The following is a 19992-nucleotide window of genomic DNA, read 5'->3' as shown; positions in this document are numbered from 1 at the left end:
AGGATATGTATTGTACATAATAGAAAATAATATACTGCCTATAAAGTGCTAGTGTTGATTCTGAGGAAGGCAAAAACCCCCAGGTTGGCAGAGGCCAATAGCCCCGTTTTTTTAGTTTTGTACTTTATTTGGGGGGGGGGGATTCCTTCCCGACTCCAAATATGGCAATCAGAATAAATCCCAGAATCAACATCCAATCTACACACACATAGTTTGCTTCCAAATTCTTCCAGTGACAGACCATATAAATAGTGTGAAATAGTTCTAAGCTAGTATGTTTATATTCCAAAAGATATTAAAATATATTGTAGATTAATCAAATATTATATTGACTTTGCTTATGTGCTTCGCCTCTCCATTGATCAGAAATAACAACTTATGTATTTTCATGTCGTTGGTATAATTGTCAATTTCTCAACAATAACACATTTGATGAGAATAACACAATGAAGTTCCCTACAGGGCTGTGTGTTTACTTCATACTATGGGTGCTAGTGAAGAGGGACTAGTTTGTAAATAATTACATTTAGCCGGAGACATAATATCATAAGACACTAGAAAGTACAAAACAGAAGGCTTTTTCTGCAAGGCATTTTGTGAGAAGGGCAAAAACAACATAGTTCAGTACATTACAAACGGGATTTGTGAGCAATAACAGCAGCTGCTTTATCCGGCCGTGGTTCTGTGGCTATGTTTGGTGGTAGGGTCAATGTCCGTGTTTGCCAACTATGTTCAATTTCCTGTTTTGCCAATTTGATGACATTGACAAACATAGGAAAGAGATGTGAGAAAGACATTGGTACGTAGACTTTCTTTACAGTCTATTTTTTGCTTAGTTTTGAGAAAACTAAATTATACCTCATGCTACCAAGCAGATCCGACTTTATGTTCTGTCGGTGGACTCTTGATTGTTCCCGTTTAGTATTATAATTATGTGCCAAAATAGCAAGTTTAGTCCATGCTTCCATTCTGTCAAAAGAAAAATGTATTCTTTTTGGTCGGTATTTCAGAAGAAAGCTGTGGAAGACCTCTATTTTTCCAGTATGACAGTAATGTGACAAGTGGGGAAAGTCTTTCAATAGCTGTTTATCACTTACGATCTTTTCCAACTGTTCATAGGCTGCAGATGTTTTTGACATCCAATCGTGTTTTCGTTCGTCATCAATGTCTAAAGATCTGTGATCACATTTTGTGACAATGTCACCATTGAATTCATGGACATTCAGAATATGGTGAAGTACAGAGAGCCATTTTTCACCCAGCACATCCACATTACCGGAAGCAGTACAACAACAGTACCAAAATGATTTGTGATTCGCGTGATCCAATCACCAACTTCGGAACAGCTTCTTTTTTTACTCGCAGCCTTCAGTTTTTTACGAATGGACTTTGCATAATGCCATATATCAAATTGATGTTCAATCTCAGGGTAGTCTTCACGCATTTTTTTTACGTATGCCGACATGACGGTCTGTTGCAAGAACGTGCACATTTAGGCCATCAAGAAGAACACGGTCAAAACAGGTTTGAAAGTCCAATTTTTCCATAGACACAGAAGATGTGGTTTGTGTAACCTAAACGATTTCAAAGTCAACAATCTTGTCTCTCTTAGAATCCATCAATGTGTACACACAATATTTAGCATTATACCCAGGGCTATCACATTGTCCGTCACCAAGGAGACACAATGCTTTTTGTTTCATTTCTTTATGAACTTCCTTTTTTTCTTGTTTCCAGTGAATGTCAACCACGGGAAATACAAATTGACGTTGGTGCATCGTTTTGCATTGAGGTACCGGGAGAAACGTGTGTAATGCTATTGGTGGATGTAGAAGCCAAAGATAATTCCATGCATTGGGTTGCCAAAGAATAATTGTGTTCATGTTCTATACGTTTCCGTTTACATGGTGGAGATAAGGGAATATAGTGGGAATTGCATTTTCCTTCAGCCATCGTACCTTTTATTCCGACTTATGCACATAACAGTCTTGTTCAAAGTGTTTGGAACATAGTATAAATAAATCTTGTTTTTTTCCTTCCAAAATTCTTTGTGAGAGTGCATCAATATTGTCCAACGATTGTCTGGCCTGTTGGAGCCAAACTTTTATCTTTTCAATGTTGCCTGGAAAAACATGCAGTATCTCTCCTTTAGAGTAAGTACCTCGATTAGACCGGCTGTCACAACCAGACACAATGCAAGATGGCATTTCTGTCAAATAATAAATTTCAAGATTATTGTAATGACAGGGTAGGGAGACAGACAGGTGAGCCCTAATCTAACCGCCACTCTGTCCCTGCCTACTTGCAACGACCCATCCTAAGCGACGGGGTACAACTGGGCGACGGTCCCTATGCTCAGTAAGTGCAAGACAGACAAAACAGACAAGGGTACACAGAAGCTAGGGAAACGGGGCAGCTGCCCATGGAGACACCGTGAGCAACAAGAGTAGTGAACGAGCCGAGTCAAACCAGGAGAGAGCGAGGTACAAAACGCTGAGCAGGAGAGTGGTCAGAAAGCCAAGGTCAATAACAAGCAGAGGATGAGTAGTACAAGCAGCAGCAGCAGCAGCAAGCCAGGAAACAAGCATAGAAGAATCACAGGCAAAGGAGGAACAGGAAAGGCAGGTATAAATAGACAGTGAGCAGGAACTAGCTCCATCTGGCCAGGCTGTGATAGGCTCTCCCACTCCTAAGCCTGCCATCCTGAGTGGTGGAAGATGGAGTCAGTCTCACAGACATAGGAGCAGGTGCAGACTGATTGCCCATGGGCGTAGACACAGAAGCTGTGTCTGGCAAATCCTTTACAGTACCCCCCCTTTTATGAGGGGCCACCGGACCCTTTCTAGGTGGACCTGGTTTATTGGGGAAACGAAGGTGGAACCTCCTGAGCAATACCCCAGCGTGAACATCCCGGGCGGTTACCCAAGTCCTCTCCTCAGGCCCATATCCTCTCCAATGGACCAGGTACTGGAGGGAGCCTTGGACCATCCTGCTGTCCACAATCTTGGCCACCTCGAATTCTACCCCCTCAGGGGTGAGAACAGGGACCGGAGGTTTCCTCGAGGGAGGCAAGGACGGGGAGCAGCGTTTAAGGATGGCGGCATACGGGCGTGGCTTGGCTGTGGAGAGAGATGGACGCCTGATAGACGAGCTCCTGCACCCAGCGACATAAAGCGACGGCTGACTGCCTTCCACCCGAACCTTCCACCCGCATAGTGTGCACCTGAACCCTGGAGATGCCGAGGAAGAGACGTCCGGCCCCCAAACCGGTGAAACTCACCGACTTTTACCCCCTCATACCGTTGGAGGATGGGGACGCTGCAAACACTGTAGACGCAGGCTCCCAGGCCGGATCACTTACCTCGGTCCCGCCGTCGGCAGTTAGATCAGAGCTGACAGCGCACAAACGGCGCAGCTCAGACCCGGTGGGGACTTTAAATTCACCCCTGCTGAAGGGGAACTTCCCGGTAGCGAGTCCCAGGTCGCACCATGAGGACGCCGACACCCGCTCTATACGCTCCGCTCCACGTGGGCCTGCTGTTTCGGCGCCATCTTCTCCTTCAGGCAAGAGCCCTGGCTCACAGAGAAGCAACTGGGCCAGCTCTGCTCAGCCCTCAGATGGGGTAAGACACTCTTCCTTCACTGCAGCTTTTACACCTCAGACACCTCTAGAGGCCTCATGTGATATGTTGGGTAGTTTACCGTCCTCTGCAAATCCAGTTACTGAACTGATGTTAAAGAATATGTTATTGGCCTTACAGCAATCCCTGCATGCAGGAATGGCAAGCCTTATTAACCCTCTGTCTGCCTCAGTGCAAGAGGTGGAACACAGAGTACAACACCTAGAACACAAAATGGGTGAAGTCACATCATCTCATAACGAATTAATCGATGCGCATTACGATATGGCGGATGATTTAGCCCAAGTCAAGGCCAAAATGGCGGACATGGACAGATCGATGCGTAATAATGTCACATTTAGGGGCATCCCCCAAGAAGTTAACCCTCAAGACCTCAATGCATGTGTGCAAGATTTCATAAAAAAACATGCTACCAGAGTGCTCACAAAGGGACTTGATCATTGACCGAATACATCGTCTCCCTAGGCCTAAACACCTTGCTGAAGATGTCCCACGAGATGTCATTGCGCGCATTCACTTTTTTCATGTCAAAGAAAGTTTGATGCAGGCCACTAGGAGAAAGGATCAGATGCCAGCTCGAAACAGTAAGATCTCGGTCTTTACAGACCTGTCGGCCGCAACTCTGCAACTGAGAAGAAATTTGGCACCCATCACGGCAGCACTTAGGGAAAATCAAATAATGTATCATTGGGGGTTCCCGGTGAAGCTTTTGGTGAAACGACACAACAATATGCACGTCATTGGAACTCTGGAAGAAGGTCTGCAGTTGTTACAACAGTGGAACATGAAGATTCACCTCCCGACCACATCAGGGACAAACCCTCCACGTCAACTGTTGGCTGATTGGCAACAGGTCTCCCGGAAAACCCGCAAGCACAATTAATGGGGTTTGAATACCGTTTTGAAAGGGCTCAGCACTGCCAAAATTGGTGCACATGACGACCATCTTGGATTCCACTTCACAATGACTGTTACACGTATGTTTGGCAGCCTTGGCTGCTGTTTTGTTCTCTGTTATGTATGATTTATGTGTTGGAAACTATGCTTCATATATGACTAAGTCTTACCTTGTACTTTTGGGCAGATTGTATGTTCTTTTGAAACTACTAATCCTAATTTAGATTTTTCCCCCTTATCTACACGTGGATCAAAGGGTTCATAAGCTGCCCTTTTCCTGGATCTGTTGGTATACGATTCCGGTGGGTAGGTCGGGGGTCATGATGTCGGGGTTGTGGGAGAAGGAGTCCTAGCATGTTGATTTCAATGTACAAATTCCGCTTAAATTAGTGTCTTTAAATGTGAATGGGTTGAATACCCCTCAAAAACGTAATTATATGTGGAAAGAGGCCAAATCACAGGCCTGCGATATCCTGTGTATACAAAAAACGCACCTCATGGCTAAAGACGCACACCGAGTTAAGTGCCCTGCTTTCCCGCATGTCTTTCATTCACACTTCCATAATAAATCTAAAGGGGTAATGATTGCGGTTAGGAACACTGTAGCATTCCACTTGGTTCACGTCCAGATAGATGCTAACGGTCGGTACATTGTGTTGGTGTGCCTCATTAACAACGTTAAAACTACCCTAGTTAACCTAATACGCGGCAGTTGAGTTTCATGCATAAAGTATTTAGAGCCCTAAACAAACACAAAGATGGCAAGGTAATTGTATGTGGGGACTTTAATATGGTGATGGATGTAGCTTTGGATTCCACCTCAAGTGATAGATTGGGGCAACCCCTTTTAAAAACCTTAATCCAGCGGGAAGACCTGTATGACAGTTGGAGAATACAACATGGCACAGAACGGGACTATACGTTCTATTCTAGTCCACACAACTGTTATTCTAGGCTAGACATGTTCCTTACTGACAAGAACTCCTTGCTTCGTCTAGTGAATTGTAGGATCGAAGGGATTACTTGGTCAGATCACGCAGCCATAACCCTCACATTACAAGAACACAATACTGCCAATAACGCCTTTGTCTGGAGATGTAATCCATATCTTCTTGCTCACTAAATATAAACAGGACATTTTGAGGGACCTGAAAGAATACTTTAGGAGTAATGATACGGGAGATGTACAGGATAGCACATTGTGGAATGCACATAAGGCATACATTTGTGGGTCCTTATTCCGTATGGGACACAGCGAACGGAAGCAAAGGGCAGCCATAATTACTAACCTCACGAAGCGATTGTATGCATTGTAGGTGTTAAACAAGACCTCGCCTTCAGCCCAACAAGCTGAGAACCTACGTAGCGTTCGTCAAGAGTTACGTCTAGCGATGGTATCTGAATATGAGAAATCACTGCGCAAAACTAAAATTCGTTACTATTCACAAAATAACAAAGCCGGCAAACTATTAGCTTCCCGCCTTAAACAACAGAGGCAAAAAACGAAAATCCCCTTTTTACTTGATCCTAACTCGCAGGCCCATATTGAACATCTGTTATAAATTGCTCACCAATTTAAGATCTAGGAATCCTTGTACAATCTAAAATCAGACCCATTTGTTTCACACCCTACCATGGAGGACATTCAAACCTTCTTACAAGACATTCCCTTGTCTAAACTCTCGGAAGATCAGGTGCAGAGTCTGAATGCCCCATTTTCTGACTCTGAAGTACAAAAAGTTATCCTTAAACTAGCCCCGGACAAAGCACCTGGGCCGGATGGCCTCACGAATGCATATTATAAAGCTTTTAGAGAGACCCTCACCCCGTACCTATGCAAACTATTTCAATCAGCACAATTTTCTGGTTCTTTCCCCAAAGAAAACCAAGAGGCTTTAATAATTACACTTCCAAAACCTGGGAAAACCACTGATCAACCCCAAAATTTTAGGCCAATCTCTTTACTTAACATTGACCTGAAAATGTATGCCTCCACCCTTGCCAACAGACTGGCCCCTCTATTACCCCTCCTCATAGCAGACGACCAGACTGGCTTTATAAAGGGGAGACAAGGCTCTGATAACACAAGACGGGTTGTGGGGTTGCTACACCACATTGAACAACACCAGATTCCTTCTGTATTGCTTGCATTGGACGCTGAAAAAGCCTTCGATCGTATTTCCTGGTCCTATGCCTTTGCAACACTACAGAAAATGGGGTTTTCGGGGCTATTCAGGCTCTGTATTCAGACCCCTCTGCAAAAATCTATACTAATGGGGTTTCGTCCCAAGACTTTAAAATTACCAATGGCACTAGACAAGGGTGCCCTCTGTCGCCCCTCTTATTCGTTCTCTCTATGGAACCGTTAGCTCAACTTCTCAGATTACACCAGGAAGTCCAGGGTATTAAAATAGGATCAAAAACTCACACCATATCTCTCTATGCAGATTATGTAATTCTATCATTATCTAACCCAGAGACCTCCTTAGAAGCGGTGATGGATAGCTTACAACACTTCAGCAGGGTCTCTTTGTACAAACTTAATGCTTCAAAATCTCAGATCCTCCCCTTGAATATCTCTTCGTCTTCCCTGCACTTTCTGAAGTCCAGATATAATTTTGTATGGAACATGAAGGAGATAACATATTTGGGTCTGCGTTTGACCAAACATCATAAAGATTTATTTGAAGCAAATTATATACCTATTAACAAGGTGATCCAGGCAGATATTGATAGAATGCTGAAGGTGGAGGTCTCTTGGTTGGGTAGAATAGCGGCATTTAAGATGATGGTTCTACCAAAACTTTTGTACCTTTTCAGGACACTCCCTATTGCGATCCCTGCCTCATACTTTAAACGCACTCAACGCCTATTAATGTCCTTCATTTGGGAGAAGAGGAGACCGAGAATTGCCACGCAAGTCATGTATAAAACTCAGGCCTCGGGGGGTTTGGGCGTTCCTCACTTATATAGCTATTATGTGACAACGTTAACCACACAAGCCATACATTGGTGGAGAGAAGACCTTTCGAAGCACTGGGTGCAGATTGAAGCGTCATATATAGGCTCAAAACACCTGAAGGCCTTATTGTACTTACCACTAGCAGGCTTACCACTTCCAGGGGGAATGTTCCCTCTCACCAAAGCAACTGTGAAATGTTGGGCGTATATGCACATGAAAGCTTCTGACATATTAGACATACCTAGATCATATATTCCGATAGGTTTTCTAGAATTAGCAAATGTCGATTTTGATCTAGGTAAATGGAAAGTACACGGCATCAAGACGTGTGAACAATTGTTTCAGGAGGAAACATTTATGAGCTTTTGTTGACCTGACCAAGTCCTCTTCCCTCCCACAAAATGAAATATTCAGGTATATCAGGGTTAAACATTTCATCCAGAGTCATGTAGGCCTTCGGTTCCAGGGGAACTTATTACTAGTGAACAGCTTCAATAAAGGTACGAGGGGCTTAAAACATTTATACTGCTCCATGTCTTCCCACTCGGTCTTTGAAAAAACGAACCCGATAGTTGCTTGGGAAAGAGAGTTGGAGACCTCTTTCACACAAGTCCAGTGGTCTCGGGCCTTGACTTGGATACATAAGTCGCTCAAGTGTGTTTCTCATTTGGAAGCTGCAAATAAAACTTTGTTTAGGTGGTACTACACACCGGACCACTTACATAAAATGTACCCCGCTTCTAGCGCATTATGTTGGCGGAACTGCGGTTACAGGGGCTCACTTACCCATATACTGTGGGCATGTCCCATTATTCAACAATATTGGGTGGGAGTGTACAGACTAATGGAAGATGTATTCTCCATGAGCTTACCTAGTTCGCCACATACGTCCTTGCTATTCCTAGACTTAGATAATATTCCCTGGAAAAACAGGACACTTGCCTGCAAAATCCTAGTAATGGCTAAATTAGTGATAACAAGATACTGGAAAAAACCTGAAGTCCCTCCTGTACCCGAACTCATTGCATTGATCAACACCACTTTTATGTATGAAAGAGCAATAGCGGTCGGTAATTTCTCAATCCTCTCTTTTAACGTTCACTGGGCAGCATGGGTCGGATCATCTTTCTGTACATGTCCCTCATAAACGAAACATAATTTAGACAATCTGTTCAGGGTAAATCGACTAGTTTTCATTGGTTATTTATTGTTTTCTTTTTTCTGTTATTGTTACCACTGCTGTGGCCATATTCTGCTCTGATCTGTCGGTATTGAGATCTGAAGGGGTTTGCGAGGTTGATTGGTTCACTGTGATACGTCTAGTCCATATGCTTATGGGTCGTGTTGTAGTGGACCTATATTATTCTCATACTCTGCATTGATTCATTGTATGTTATACAAGATTATATTCTGAATCCCTGTACAACTATATTTTTGGTTTGACAAGACAGACTGGCAGTGATGGCTTGTTGTACTGTTGTATTGTTTTATATGTCTGAAAAACTTCAATAAAAAACTATTTGAATTAAGGAGGGAGGCATGAAAGACGTTGTGCATTCGAAAAGATGGGGGCAACTCCAGTCGGAAGGAGACCGGGTTAAGGACTTCAATGACCTTGTACGGCCCTATAAACCGGGGAGCAAACTTCTTAGATGGGACTTTAAGGCTCAAATTTTTAGAAGATAGCCACACCAGATCCCCGACCACAAACAAGGGGTTAGCAGAACGTCTTCTATCTGCCTGAGTCTTTTGTATGCTCTGGGACGCCTCTAGGTTCTTCTGAACCTGGGCCCAGACTGTGCACAGTTCCTGATGAACGACATCTACCTCGGGATTGTTGGAACTACCAGGTGAAACGGAGGAGAACCGTGGATTAAACCCAAAATTACGGAAAAAGGGGGAGACCCCTGACGAGTTACTGACCCGGTTATTAAGGGAAAATTCGGCGAGGGGAATGAATGAGACCCAATCATGTTGACAGTCAGAGATAAAACACCTTAAATATTGTTCTAGAGACTGATTAGTCCTCTCCGTTTGGCCATTCATTTCAGGATGGAAAGCCAAGGTCAATAACAAGCAGAGGATGAGTAGTACAAGCAGCAGCAGCAGCAAGCCAGGAAACAAGCATAGAAGAATCACAGGCAAAGGAGGAACAGGAAAGGCAGGTATAAATAGACAGTGGGCGGGAACTAGCTCCGTCTGGCCAGGCTGTGATAGGCTCTCCCATTCCTAAGCCTGCCATCCTGAGTGGTGGAAGATGGAGTCAGTCTCACAGATATAGGAGCAGGTGCAGACTGATTGCCCACGGGCGTAGACACAGAAGCTGTGTCTGGCAAATCGTTTACAATTATGGCATGAGAAAACATAATTCCTGTAATAAAGGTCGATTATCAGCAATAAAGACATGTGATACCCACAATGAGGTATGTAGTGTGTGCAACGATACTTATAATTCAAATTTAGCTTTGTGAGTTTGTGTTTTCTATGCGCAAATTGAAAAGTCGTGTAATAATTGACCCATATCACTCCCAAGCCGTCAAACCAATAAACAAGAAACCAAAAAAAAGATTAGAAATGCACTTTCTGTCGCTCCCAAAAGAAGCGCAGGAGACTTTTTGGAACCTTTTTGGACGCATTTTTCATTGGCGGCATTGAAAAAAAGCTCCAAAAGGGACAACAGTAAACTGCGCTGCTAAAAACGGGAGTTGTTACTAAAAAATCTGAAAATCCGGAGCTGTTTTCAACTGAAAACACATCCTATTTTTCTGACTTTTTTGGTCACTGCGTGTGAACTCCCCCTAAAAGTTACCCCTAAATATTGACTGGTGGGTGGCAGATATATGTCATGTGGAGAATTATGTTTTGAATTTGTAAAATTGTTTCTAGGTAACTGTTTGGAACAGGGAATTGACTGTTCACCAAGGATGAAAAATAAAGTGTGTAGTGTGACACTATCACTGCAAAACAGTCAATGGTCACAGTGCCGGACAGTTTCACCATCTCCATGTCTTTGGAGAGCAGATTTGTGTGACTTACCCTAAATTACTTGTATTTTTCCTATTATAAACCAATTTCTTTTTTATTGATGAAACCCTAAGTGGCTTCCAAAGTAACACATAAAATGACTTTCAGCACAAACACAAATATATGAATTACATGCAGAACAAAAAAATATTTTGTTCCGTAGTCACAAATAAATTGTTCAGAAAAAAAGGCAACAGTGACGGGTAGGGACAAACACATAAAAATAGAAATTGGAAGAAGAAACCGTAAAAGACATTTCGATTGGTTAGGAGACAACATGGAAATGTTTACAGTAGTCCTTGACTGAAATCGTCCGTAGAGAAAAGATTGCTGGTGAAAACACGTAGACGTCAACGGCAATCACAAAGTAATTATCAGCAGGTGAAAACACCTTGCTTTGTCTCATCATCCAACCGGACCTTCAGCAGCAGGTGAACACCTTGCATTGTCTCATCATCCGACCGGACCTTCAGCAGCAGCTGAAAACACCTTGCATTGTCTCATCATCCGACCGGACCTTCTGCAGCAGGTGAACACCTTACATTGTCTCATCATCCGACCGGACCTTTAGCAGCAGGTGAAAACGCCTTGCATTGTCTCATCATCCGACCAGACCTTCAGCAGCAGGTGAACACCTTGCATTGTCTCATCATCCGACCGGACCTTCAGCAGCAGGTGAAAACGCCTTGCATTGTCTCATCATCCGACCGGACCTTCAGCAGCAGGTGAAAAACCTTGCTTTGTCTCATCATCCGACCGGACTTTCATATCGTATTTCAGAACGTTTCTGCCAATCATGTGGCATGTCAAAATGATATTTCCCAGAGAAGAATAAAATAACAAATTTATAAATGGTTTTATCACCTTCAACCGGTGAACTATGCGCAACATGGTAGCTTGTGAAGAATGCCTTACCTGTCTCGCCACTCTGCTTAGTTTGGCTCATCTTTGTGAACTTGTGTGTTTCATGTATGTTTCTATAGATGTATTCTATAAAATTCAGTGAACTCCCTTGGGCCAGTCTTACTTACTTTCTGAAATTCCTGGCTACTGCTGCTCAAAATGGCCTGTTCGTCTGCACCGTGGTAATCCGCTCTGCTTGCTGCTGCCGCCGCTGGTGTCTGGATCTAATGTGCACAATCGCTGTCCTCAAGGTCCTCACTCTTGACTGGCGCGGTGCTTCCCCTCCACCGAAAAAATTAAAAAAAACATAAAAATTAACTAATTAGCTAAAAATCACTTGGAGAATTGTAACACGCCGGTTTTTCTCAGCCAACTACCGCACAACAAACACGCCAACGCTAATCACAAACCCACCCACACACTGAACAAGCCCCCGCTTCACTGCCAGCTACCTCACCCCAAACACAACACTGGTAATCCCAACAGCCTCCACCACACATGCCGCCGCAACTCTCTAATCCCCCACACCAAACACGCAGACAGTTCTCTTCAGTGGCGGATTAAGAAGACCATGGGCCCTGGGCTGTTACCCAAACTTGGGCCCCTCCTTCTCCACCGTCACCCTGCCGCGCCATAACTATTGCTAACACTACCTTTTTGCACAAGCATTAACAAATGGGTGTTACGATTCCCCTTTCACAGGGCTGTGTCCCTACATACTGACAGTATCACACTGTGCAGGGACACAGCGCCAACCCCCCATGTAGACCGCGCCACACACACCCTGTAGCTAGAGCCACACACACACCCCCCTGTAGATAGAGCCACACACACGCCTGTAGATAGAGCCACACACACACCCCTGTAGATAGAGCCACACACACCCCCTGTAGATAGAGCCACACACACCCCCCTGTAGATAGAGCCGCACACACACCTCCCTGTAGATAGAGCCACACACACCCCCTGTAGATAGTGCCACACACACCCCCCTGTAGAGTGAGCCGCACACACACCTCCCTGTAGATAGAGCCACACACACCCCCTGTAGATAGAGCCACACACACCCCCCTGTAGATAGCGCCACACACACAACCCCCTGTAGATAGCGCCACACACACAACCCCCTGTAGCTAGAGCCACACACACCCCCCCCTGTAGATAGAGCCACACACACCCCTGTAGATAGAGCCACACACACAACCCCCTGTAGAGAGCATCACACAGCCCCCTATAGATAGCATCACACAGCCCCCTATAGATAGAGCCACACAGCACTCCCCCTTGTATATAGTGCCACACAGCGTTCCCCCCCATTGTATATAGTGCTACACATCGTCGCTACACTGCAGCCCTGGAATGACATTTTATCCCATATTAACTGCTGCAGCCTGTGATTGGCCTGTGATTGACTGCAGCGATCACATGGGGTGAAACGTCATCCCAGGAGGCCGGCCCGGACGAAGAAACAGAATTCTGGGCACGTATAAGATTTTTATTTTTTCTAAATTGTGTTTTTACATAACATCTGTTATTTGTTGCGGGTTTTACCTCCCCATTGAATTAAATGGGGAAAACCCGAAACAAATGAGCAGCGTTTACGCAAATTCAATTGACATGCTGCGGAATAAAAAACTGCACCGCAGGTCAATTTCTGAGCTTTTTTTTTCACGCTTATCAATTATGCAGCGTGTGATAAGAATTGTTCACATCTAGTCTACTCTGCTGCTACTGTATTAGGGCTTGTCCATACTTAACGGAATTGCTGCGTATTTTCCGTCCGGAAGATACGCAGAATACAGTAGCAGCAAAGTGAGTGAAATTTACCAAATCTCATCCAGACGCTGCGTAAAATTTCCGATCAGACATTTTGTCCTGCGGTGCGTATTTCTCGTACTGCAGCATGTCAATTCCTGCTGCGGAAAGTGGACAGAATTCTCCCAACATTGAGAAAAACGCAGCAAAATACGCACCATTTTCTGCAGCAAAAATGCAGGAAATGGTGCTTTTTTTCTGCAGCGGAATTTCTGCTCGTTTCTGCGGGATTGCTGCTGAAATATATATAATATATATATATATATATATATATATATACATACACACACACACACACACACATATATATATATATATATATATATATATATACATACATACACACACTATACATATGTATGTATATATACACACACACTATATATATATATACATACATACATACATACACTATACATATGTATGTATATATACACACACTCTCTATCGTACACATCACAGACACACATGTGTATGCATATTATACACATATAAAGTACACATGAGTATGCACATTATACACATATAAAGTACACATGAGTATGCACATTATACACATATAAAGTACACATTGTAAACACACATGAGTATGCACATTATACACATATAAAGTACACATTGTAAACACACATGACTATGCACATTATTCACATATAAAGTACACATTGTAAACACACATGAATATGCACATTATACACATTGAAAACACACATGTACTTACCTTTTATGTAGGATATTTGTGAAGGGCGTTCAGCAGGGAGTCTTCACTGCAGCTCTTCTCCTGCTCACAGCCCGACACAGAGCCCGCCGACAGTCTCCCCTCCCCATGTCCCGACTGGTAGCAGCAGGAGGAGAGATGTGTAGAGCAAGGAAGGGGGGCTGGTGGGGGAGCTTCTAAAGCAGCACAGACCACGGCTGCTAAGTAAGAGCGAAGCTCACCTCGTCTCATGACAGGTGCGGTCCTGGCACTGGGGCTCCCTCCGGTGCTAGCGACGCCACTGGGCATGAGGGGGTTCGGGCGGCCATGGGCCCCCTGGGAGCCTTGGGCCCCCCGGGCGGCCGCCTCGAACCGCCCTAATGATAATCCCCCACTGGTTATCTTGCATCTCTCACACACACATAACCAGCAGCCTCTAGTAAACACCCCTCCCACCACAAAAAAGCCCAATGCTACTTTAGCCTAACCCCCGTTAGAGTGTCCGTCCAAATTTACAGTATTAAAATGATGGGAGTCCCCTTGCTGCTGCCGCTGTCGTCTGGATCTCCGCTCCTCTAACGCACTCCTCAAGGTCTTCACTTTTGACTGGCACGGTCCTTCTCCTCCTCGAAAACAGGGCTGTACAAACAGTATCACACATGGTGGGATTAGATACAGGGCTGTACAAACAGTATCGCACATGGTGGGATTAGATACAGGGCTATACAAACAGTATGGCACATGGTAGTATTAGATACTGGGCTATACAAAAAGTATCACACATGGTGGGATTAGATACAGGGCTATAAAAAAGTATGGCACATGGTGGGATTAGATACTGGGCTAAGCAGCCAGTAAGGCACATGGTGGGATTAGATACAGGGCTATACAAACAGTATGGCACATGGTGGGATTAGATACATGGCTATACAAACAGTATCGCACATGGTGGGATTAGATACATGGCTATACAAATAGTATCGCACATGGTGGGATTAGATACAGGGCTATACAAACAGTATGGCACATGGTGGGATTAGATACAGGGCTATACAAAAAGTAACACACATGGTGGGATTAGATACAGGGCTGTACAAACAGTATCGCACATGGTGGGAGATTAGATACAGGGCTATACAAACAATATGGCACATGGTAGTATTAGATACTGGGCTATACAACAAGTATCACACATGGTAGGATTAGATACAGGGCTATACAAACAGTATCGCACATGGTGGGATTAGATACCGGGCTATACAAAAAGTATGGCACATCGTGGGATTAGATACTGGGCTAAGCAGCCAGTATGGCACATGGTGGGATTAAATACAGGGCAATACAAAAAGTATCACACATGGGGGATTAGATACAGGGCTATACAAACAGTATGGCACATGGTGGGATTAGATACAGGGCTATACCAAAAGTATCACACATGGTGTGATTAGATAAAGGGCTATACAAACAGTATGGCACATGGTGGGATTAGATACAGGGCTATACAAAAAGTATCACACATGGTGGTATTAGATACAGGGCTATACAAACAGTATGGCACATGGTGGGATTAGATACTGGGCTAAGCAGCCAGTATGGCACATGGTGGGATTAGATACAGGGCTATACAAAAGGTATCACACATGGTGGGATTAGATACAGGGCTGTACAAACAGTATCACACATGGTGGGATTAGATACAGGGCTATACAAACAGTATCGCACATGGTGGGATTAGATACTGGGCTATACAAAAAGTATGGCACATCGTGGGATTAGATACTGGGCTAAGCAGCCAGTATGGCACATGGTGGGATTAGATACAGGGCTATACAAAAAGTATCACACATGGGGGATTAGATACAGGGCTATACAAACAGTATGGCACATGGTGGGATTAGATACAGGGCTATACCAAAAGTATCACACATGGTGTGATTAGATAAAGGGCTATACAAACAGTATGGCACATGGTGGGATTAGATACAGGGCTATACAAAAAGTATCACACATGGTGGTATTAGATAAAGGGCTATACAAACAGTATGGCACATGATGGGATTAGATACAGGGCTATACAAAAAGTATCACACATGGTGGTATTAGATACAGGGCTATACAAACAGTATGGCACATGGTGGGATTAGATACTGGGCTAAGCAGCCAGTATGGCACATGGTGGGATTAGATACAGGGCTATACAAAAGGTATCACACATGGTGGGATTAGATACAGGGCTGTACAAACAGTATCGCACATGGTGGGATTAGATACAGGGCTATACAAACAGTATGGCACATGGTGGGATTAGATACAGGGCTATACAAAAAGTATCACACATGGTGGGATTAGATACAGGGCTAGACAAACAGTATGGCACATGGTGGGATTAGATACAGGCGATACAAACAGTATGGCACATGGTGGGATTAGATACAGGGCTATACAAAAGGTATGGCACATGGTGGGATTAGATACTGGGCTAAACAGCCAGCCAGTATCGCACATGGTGGGATTAGATACAGGGCTATACAAACAGTATGGCACATGGTGGGATTAGATACAGGGCTATACAAACAGTATGGCACATGGTGGGATTAGATACAGGGATATACAAAAAGTATCACACATGGTGGGATTAGACACAGCCTCCCTGGATATGATGCCACACAGCCTCCCTGGATATAATGCCACACAGCCTGCCACACAGCCTCCCAGGATATGATGCCACACAGCCTGCTACACAGCTTCCCTGGATATGATGCCACACAGTCTACCCTGCATACGAAGCCACACGGCCTGCTACACAGCCTCCCTGGATCTGATGCCACACAGCCTGCTACACAGCCACCCTGGATATGATGCCACACAGTTTACCCTGGATAGCAAGCCACACGGCCTGCTACACAGCCTCCCTGGGTATGATGCCACACAGCATGCTACACAGCCTCCCTGGATATGATGCCACACAGTCTACCCTGGATAAGGTGCCACACGGCCTGCTACACAGCCTCCCTGGATATGATGCCACACAGTCTAACCTGGATAAAATGCCACACGGCCTGCTACACAGCCTCCCTGGATAGGAAGCCACACGGCCTGCTACACAGCCTCCCTGGATAGGATGCCACACGGCCTGCTACACAGCCTCCCTGGATATGATGCCACACAGTCTACCCTGGATAAGGTGCCACACGGCCTGCTACACAGCCTCCCTGGATATGATGCCACACAGCCTCCCTGGATATGATGCCACACAGCCTGCCACATAGCCTCCCAGGATATGATGCCACACAGCCTGCTACACAGCTTCCCTGGATATGATGCCACACAGTCTACCCTGCATAGGAAGCCACACAGCCTGCTACACAGCCTCCCTGGATCTGATGCCACACAGCCTGCTACACAGCCACCCTGGATATGATGCCACACAGTTTACCCTGGATAGCAAGCCACACGGCCTGCTACACAGCCTCCCTGGATATGATGCCACACAGCATGCTACACAGCCTGCCTGGATATGATGCCACACAGTCTACCCTGGATAAGGTGCCACACAGCCTGCTACACAGCCTCCCTGGATATGATGCCACACAGTCTACCCTGGATAAAATGCCACACGGCCTGCTACACAGCCTTCCTGGATAGGAAGCCACACGGCCTGCTACACAGCCTCCCTGGATAGGATGCCACACGGCCTGCTACACAGCCTCCCTGGATATGATGCCACACAGTCTACCCTGGATAAGGTGCCACACGGCCTGCTACACAACCTCCCTGGATATGATGCCACACAGTCTACCCTGGATAAGTTGCCACACGGCCTGCTACACAGCCTCCCTGGATATGATGCCACACCGTCTACCCTGGATAAGATGCCACACGGCCTGCTACACAGCCTCCCTGGATATGATGCAACACAGTCTACCCTGGATAAGATGCCACACGGCCTGCTACACAGCCTCCCTGGATAGGAAGCCACACGGCCTGCTACACAGCCTCCCTGGATAGGAAGCCACACGACCTGCTACACAGCCTCCCTGGATATGATGCCACACATCCTATGACATTGTTACTTACCGGCTCCTGGTCTCGCTGGTCTCCTCGGTCCTCCACGTCTCGCTGGTCTCCTCGTCCGCCTCGCTGGTCTCCTCGGTCCTCCTCGCTGGTCTCCTCGGTCCTCCTCGTCTCGCTGGTCTCTTCGGTCCTCCTCGTCTCGCTGGTCTCTTCGGTCCTCCTCGTCTCGATGGTCTCTTCGGTCCTCCTTGGTCTCCTCGTCCGCCTCGCTCCTCCTCGGTCTCTTCGGCCCTCCTCGCTGGTCTCCTCGGTCCTCCTCGCTGGTCTCCTCGGTCCTCCTCGTCTCGCTGGTCTCTTCGGTCCTCCTCGTCTCGCTGGTCTCTTCGGTCCTCCTCGTCTCGCTGGTCTCTTCGGTCCTCCTCGTCTCGCTGGTCTCTTCGGTCCTCCTTGGTCTCCTCGTCCGCCTTGCTCCTCCTCGGTCTCTTCGGCCCTCCTCGCTGGTCTCCTCGCTCCTCCTCGCTGGTCTCCTCGGTCCTCCTCGCTGGTCCCCTCGGTCCTCCTCGCTGGTCTGCTCGTCTGCCTCGCTGGTCTCCTCGGTCCTCCTCATCTCGCTGGTCTCCTCGTCCTCCTCGCTGGTCTCCTCGGTCCTCCTCGTCTCGCTGGTCTCCTCGTCCTCCTCGGTCTCCTCGTCCGCCTCAAAGGGTCTCCTCACAGGTATGCTCGCTGTACAACCTCCTACCACTGTGCAGTCGCTCTGAAAATGGCGGCACTCAGTGTAAGGAGGTTTGAATACATTCAAACCCCTCCCTCTCCTGGCACTAGCCAGGAGAAAGGAGGAGTTATTGTGTGAGCTCACTAGAGCGAGTGTCTCTACTCCAAATTTGCAGCATAAAGCAATGAGGTTGCTTTACCACATGCCAATGCTGCAATTTTGGGAATTGCTCCCTCAAGTGACCAGCACATGGAAATGTTATAAATTATAATCTAATTTATAATATTTCCTGACTTGAGAAAAAAATTTAAAAAATTAAAACAATGTGCAATCACGTATACACTCACTGTTTAATAGAGAAAAAATAAAATAAAAATTCTAGCGACACATTCCCTTTAAGGCTGGACTGAGCTTGCGCGCACACCCTAGTGGTCACTGTGGTCACTGTGGGATAGGACGGCCGCATGTGCCGGCATCTCTGGAGAGAAGGGAGGGGGCAGGATGAGAAGAGTTCGTGGTCAGCGACCGTGGACGTTACAGGCGTCTAGCCTTTCTTCGTACTGCGTCACAGCAGCATGGAATTTCAATAGCGAAGTAGCTACTGTTTTAGACAACGACTCCTGCCAGTTTGGTGAGATAAGCGAGGCTATGCTAGTTGCTAGCTTTGTGTAGTCAATATGGCCATCTAATTCACCGGGTGGATCCTGACCCATAGCGTCCTGACTTGCAATGTCTGGAGAACCATTGGACAGGAAGGGATCCTTCGCCATGTTGGGTTGCTGTTCGGCCAGACGTTTCGTTTGGGTTCTAGATTTGCCCATGACAGAAATAAATCTGTCCATAAACACCCGCGGCAGTATGTGGGAGTAATGAGGTATCTCAGACACTTTCGGTAACAGTCAGACTGATCTGGCAGATAGATATGAAGAGCGGAGGAGGAGCTCTGTCTCTGCACGTTCTCACATGCCGGGGCCGGAACCAGAAGTCACATGCAACTTTTTGATCACTTCTTATTAAATGTTTTTTGGAAGCGAGGTAACCTAAAATAAGAAATTCTGGTGTTTTTTTATTAATATTTTTACAGGGGTTTACCATGCGGGATGAATAATGTGATATTTTTTATAGTTCCGGATGTTGTGGATGGCCATGGCAATTATGTATAGTTTTCCTAATTTTTTCATTTTTTTTCAAGTTATAAACAACATTATGAGGGAAAAAAGGTGATCTTTGTTTTTATCACTAGAAACTTATTTTTTAAAAACTTTTTTCTCCCTTTTGTTTTAGTTTCACTAGGCGACTGAAGGCCTTCACTTCTGATAGCCTG

General features: G+C 45.6%; 1 protein-coding gene across 1 annotated transcript; it reads right to left on the bottom strand.

The window, feature by feature from the left end:
* Positions 1-26: 26 nt before the first annotated feature.
* Positions 27-19438, bottom strand: LOC142652512 (uncharacterized). The gene is made up of 5 exons (XM_075828163.1): positions 19271-19438; positions 18020-18710; positions 14456-14578; positions 11556-11709; positions 27-2209 (listed from the first exon to the last, which is right to left on the bottom strand). The coding sequence occupies exons 1-3, from the start codon at positions 19436-19438 to the stop codon at positions 14460-14462; spliced, it is 978 nt and encodes a 325-aa protein (XP_075684278.1). The 3' UTR covers positions 27-2209; positions 11556-11709; positions 14456-14459.
* Positions 19439-19992: the final 554 nt, after the last annotated feature.

The sequence above is a fragment of the Rhinoderma darwinii genome, chromosome 5 (assembly GCF_050947455.1).
Source record: "Rhinoderma darwinii isolate aRhiDar2 chromosome 5, aRhiDar2.hap1, whole genome shotgun sequence".
NCBI classification, from domain to species: domain Eukaryota; kingdom Metazoa; phylum Chordata; class Amphibia; order Anura; family Rhinodermatidae; genus Rhinoderma; species Rhinoderma darwinii.
This window is presented reverse-complemented; position numbering and strand designations above follow the sequence as displayed.

Bases quoted from the DNA above. Each gene is read 5' to 3' on its own strand.
- LOC142652512 (XM_075828163.1), bottom strand. From the start codon at position 19,438: ATGGCGAAGGATCCCTTCCTGTCCAATGGTTCTCCAGACATTGCAAGT. The intron at 18,711-19,270 runs GTAGCTACTTCG...CGCCATTTTCAG, and splicing joins AGGAGTCGTTGTCTAAAACA to AGCGACTGCACAGTGGTAGG. The intron at 14,579-18,019 runs GTAAGTAACAAT...CTGTTTGTACAG, and splicing joins ACCAGCGAGACCAGGAGCCG to CCCTGTTTTCGAGGAGGAGA.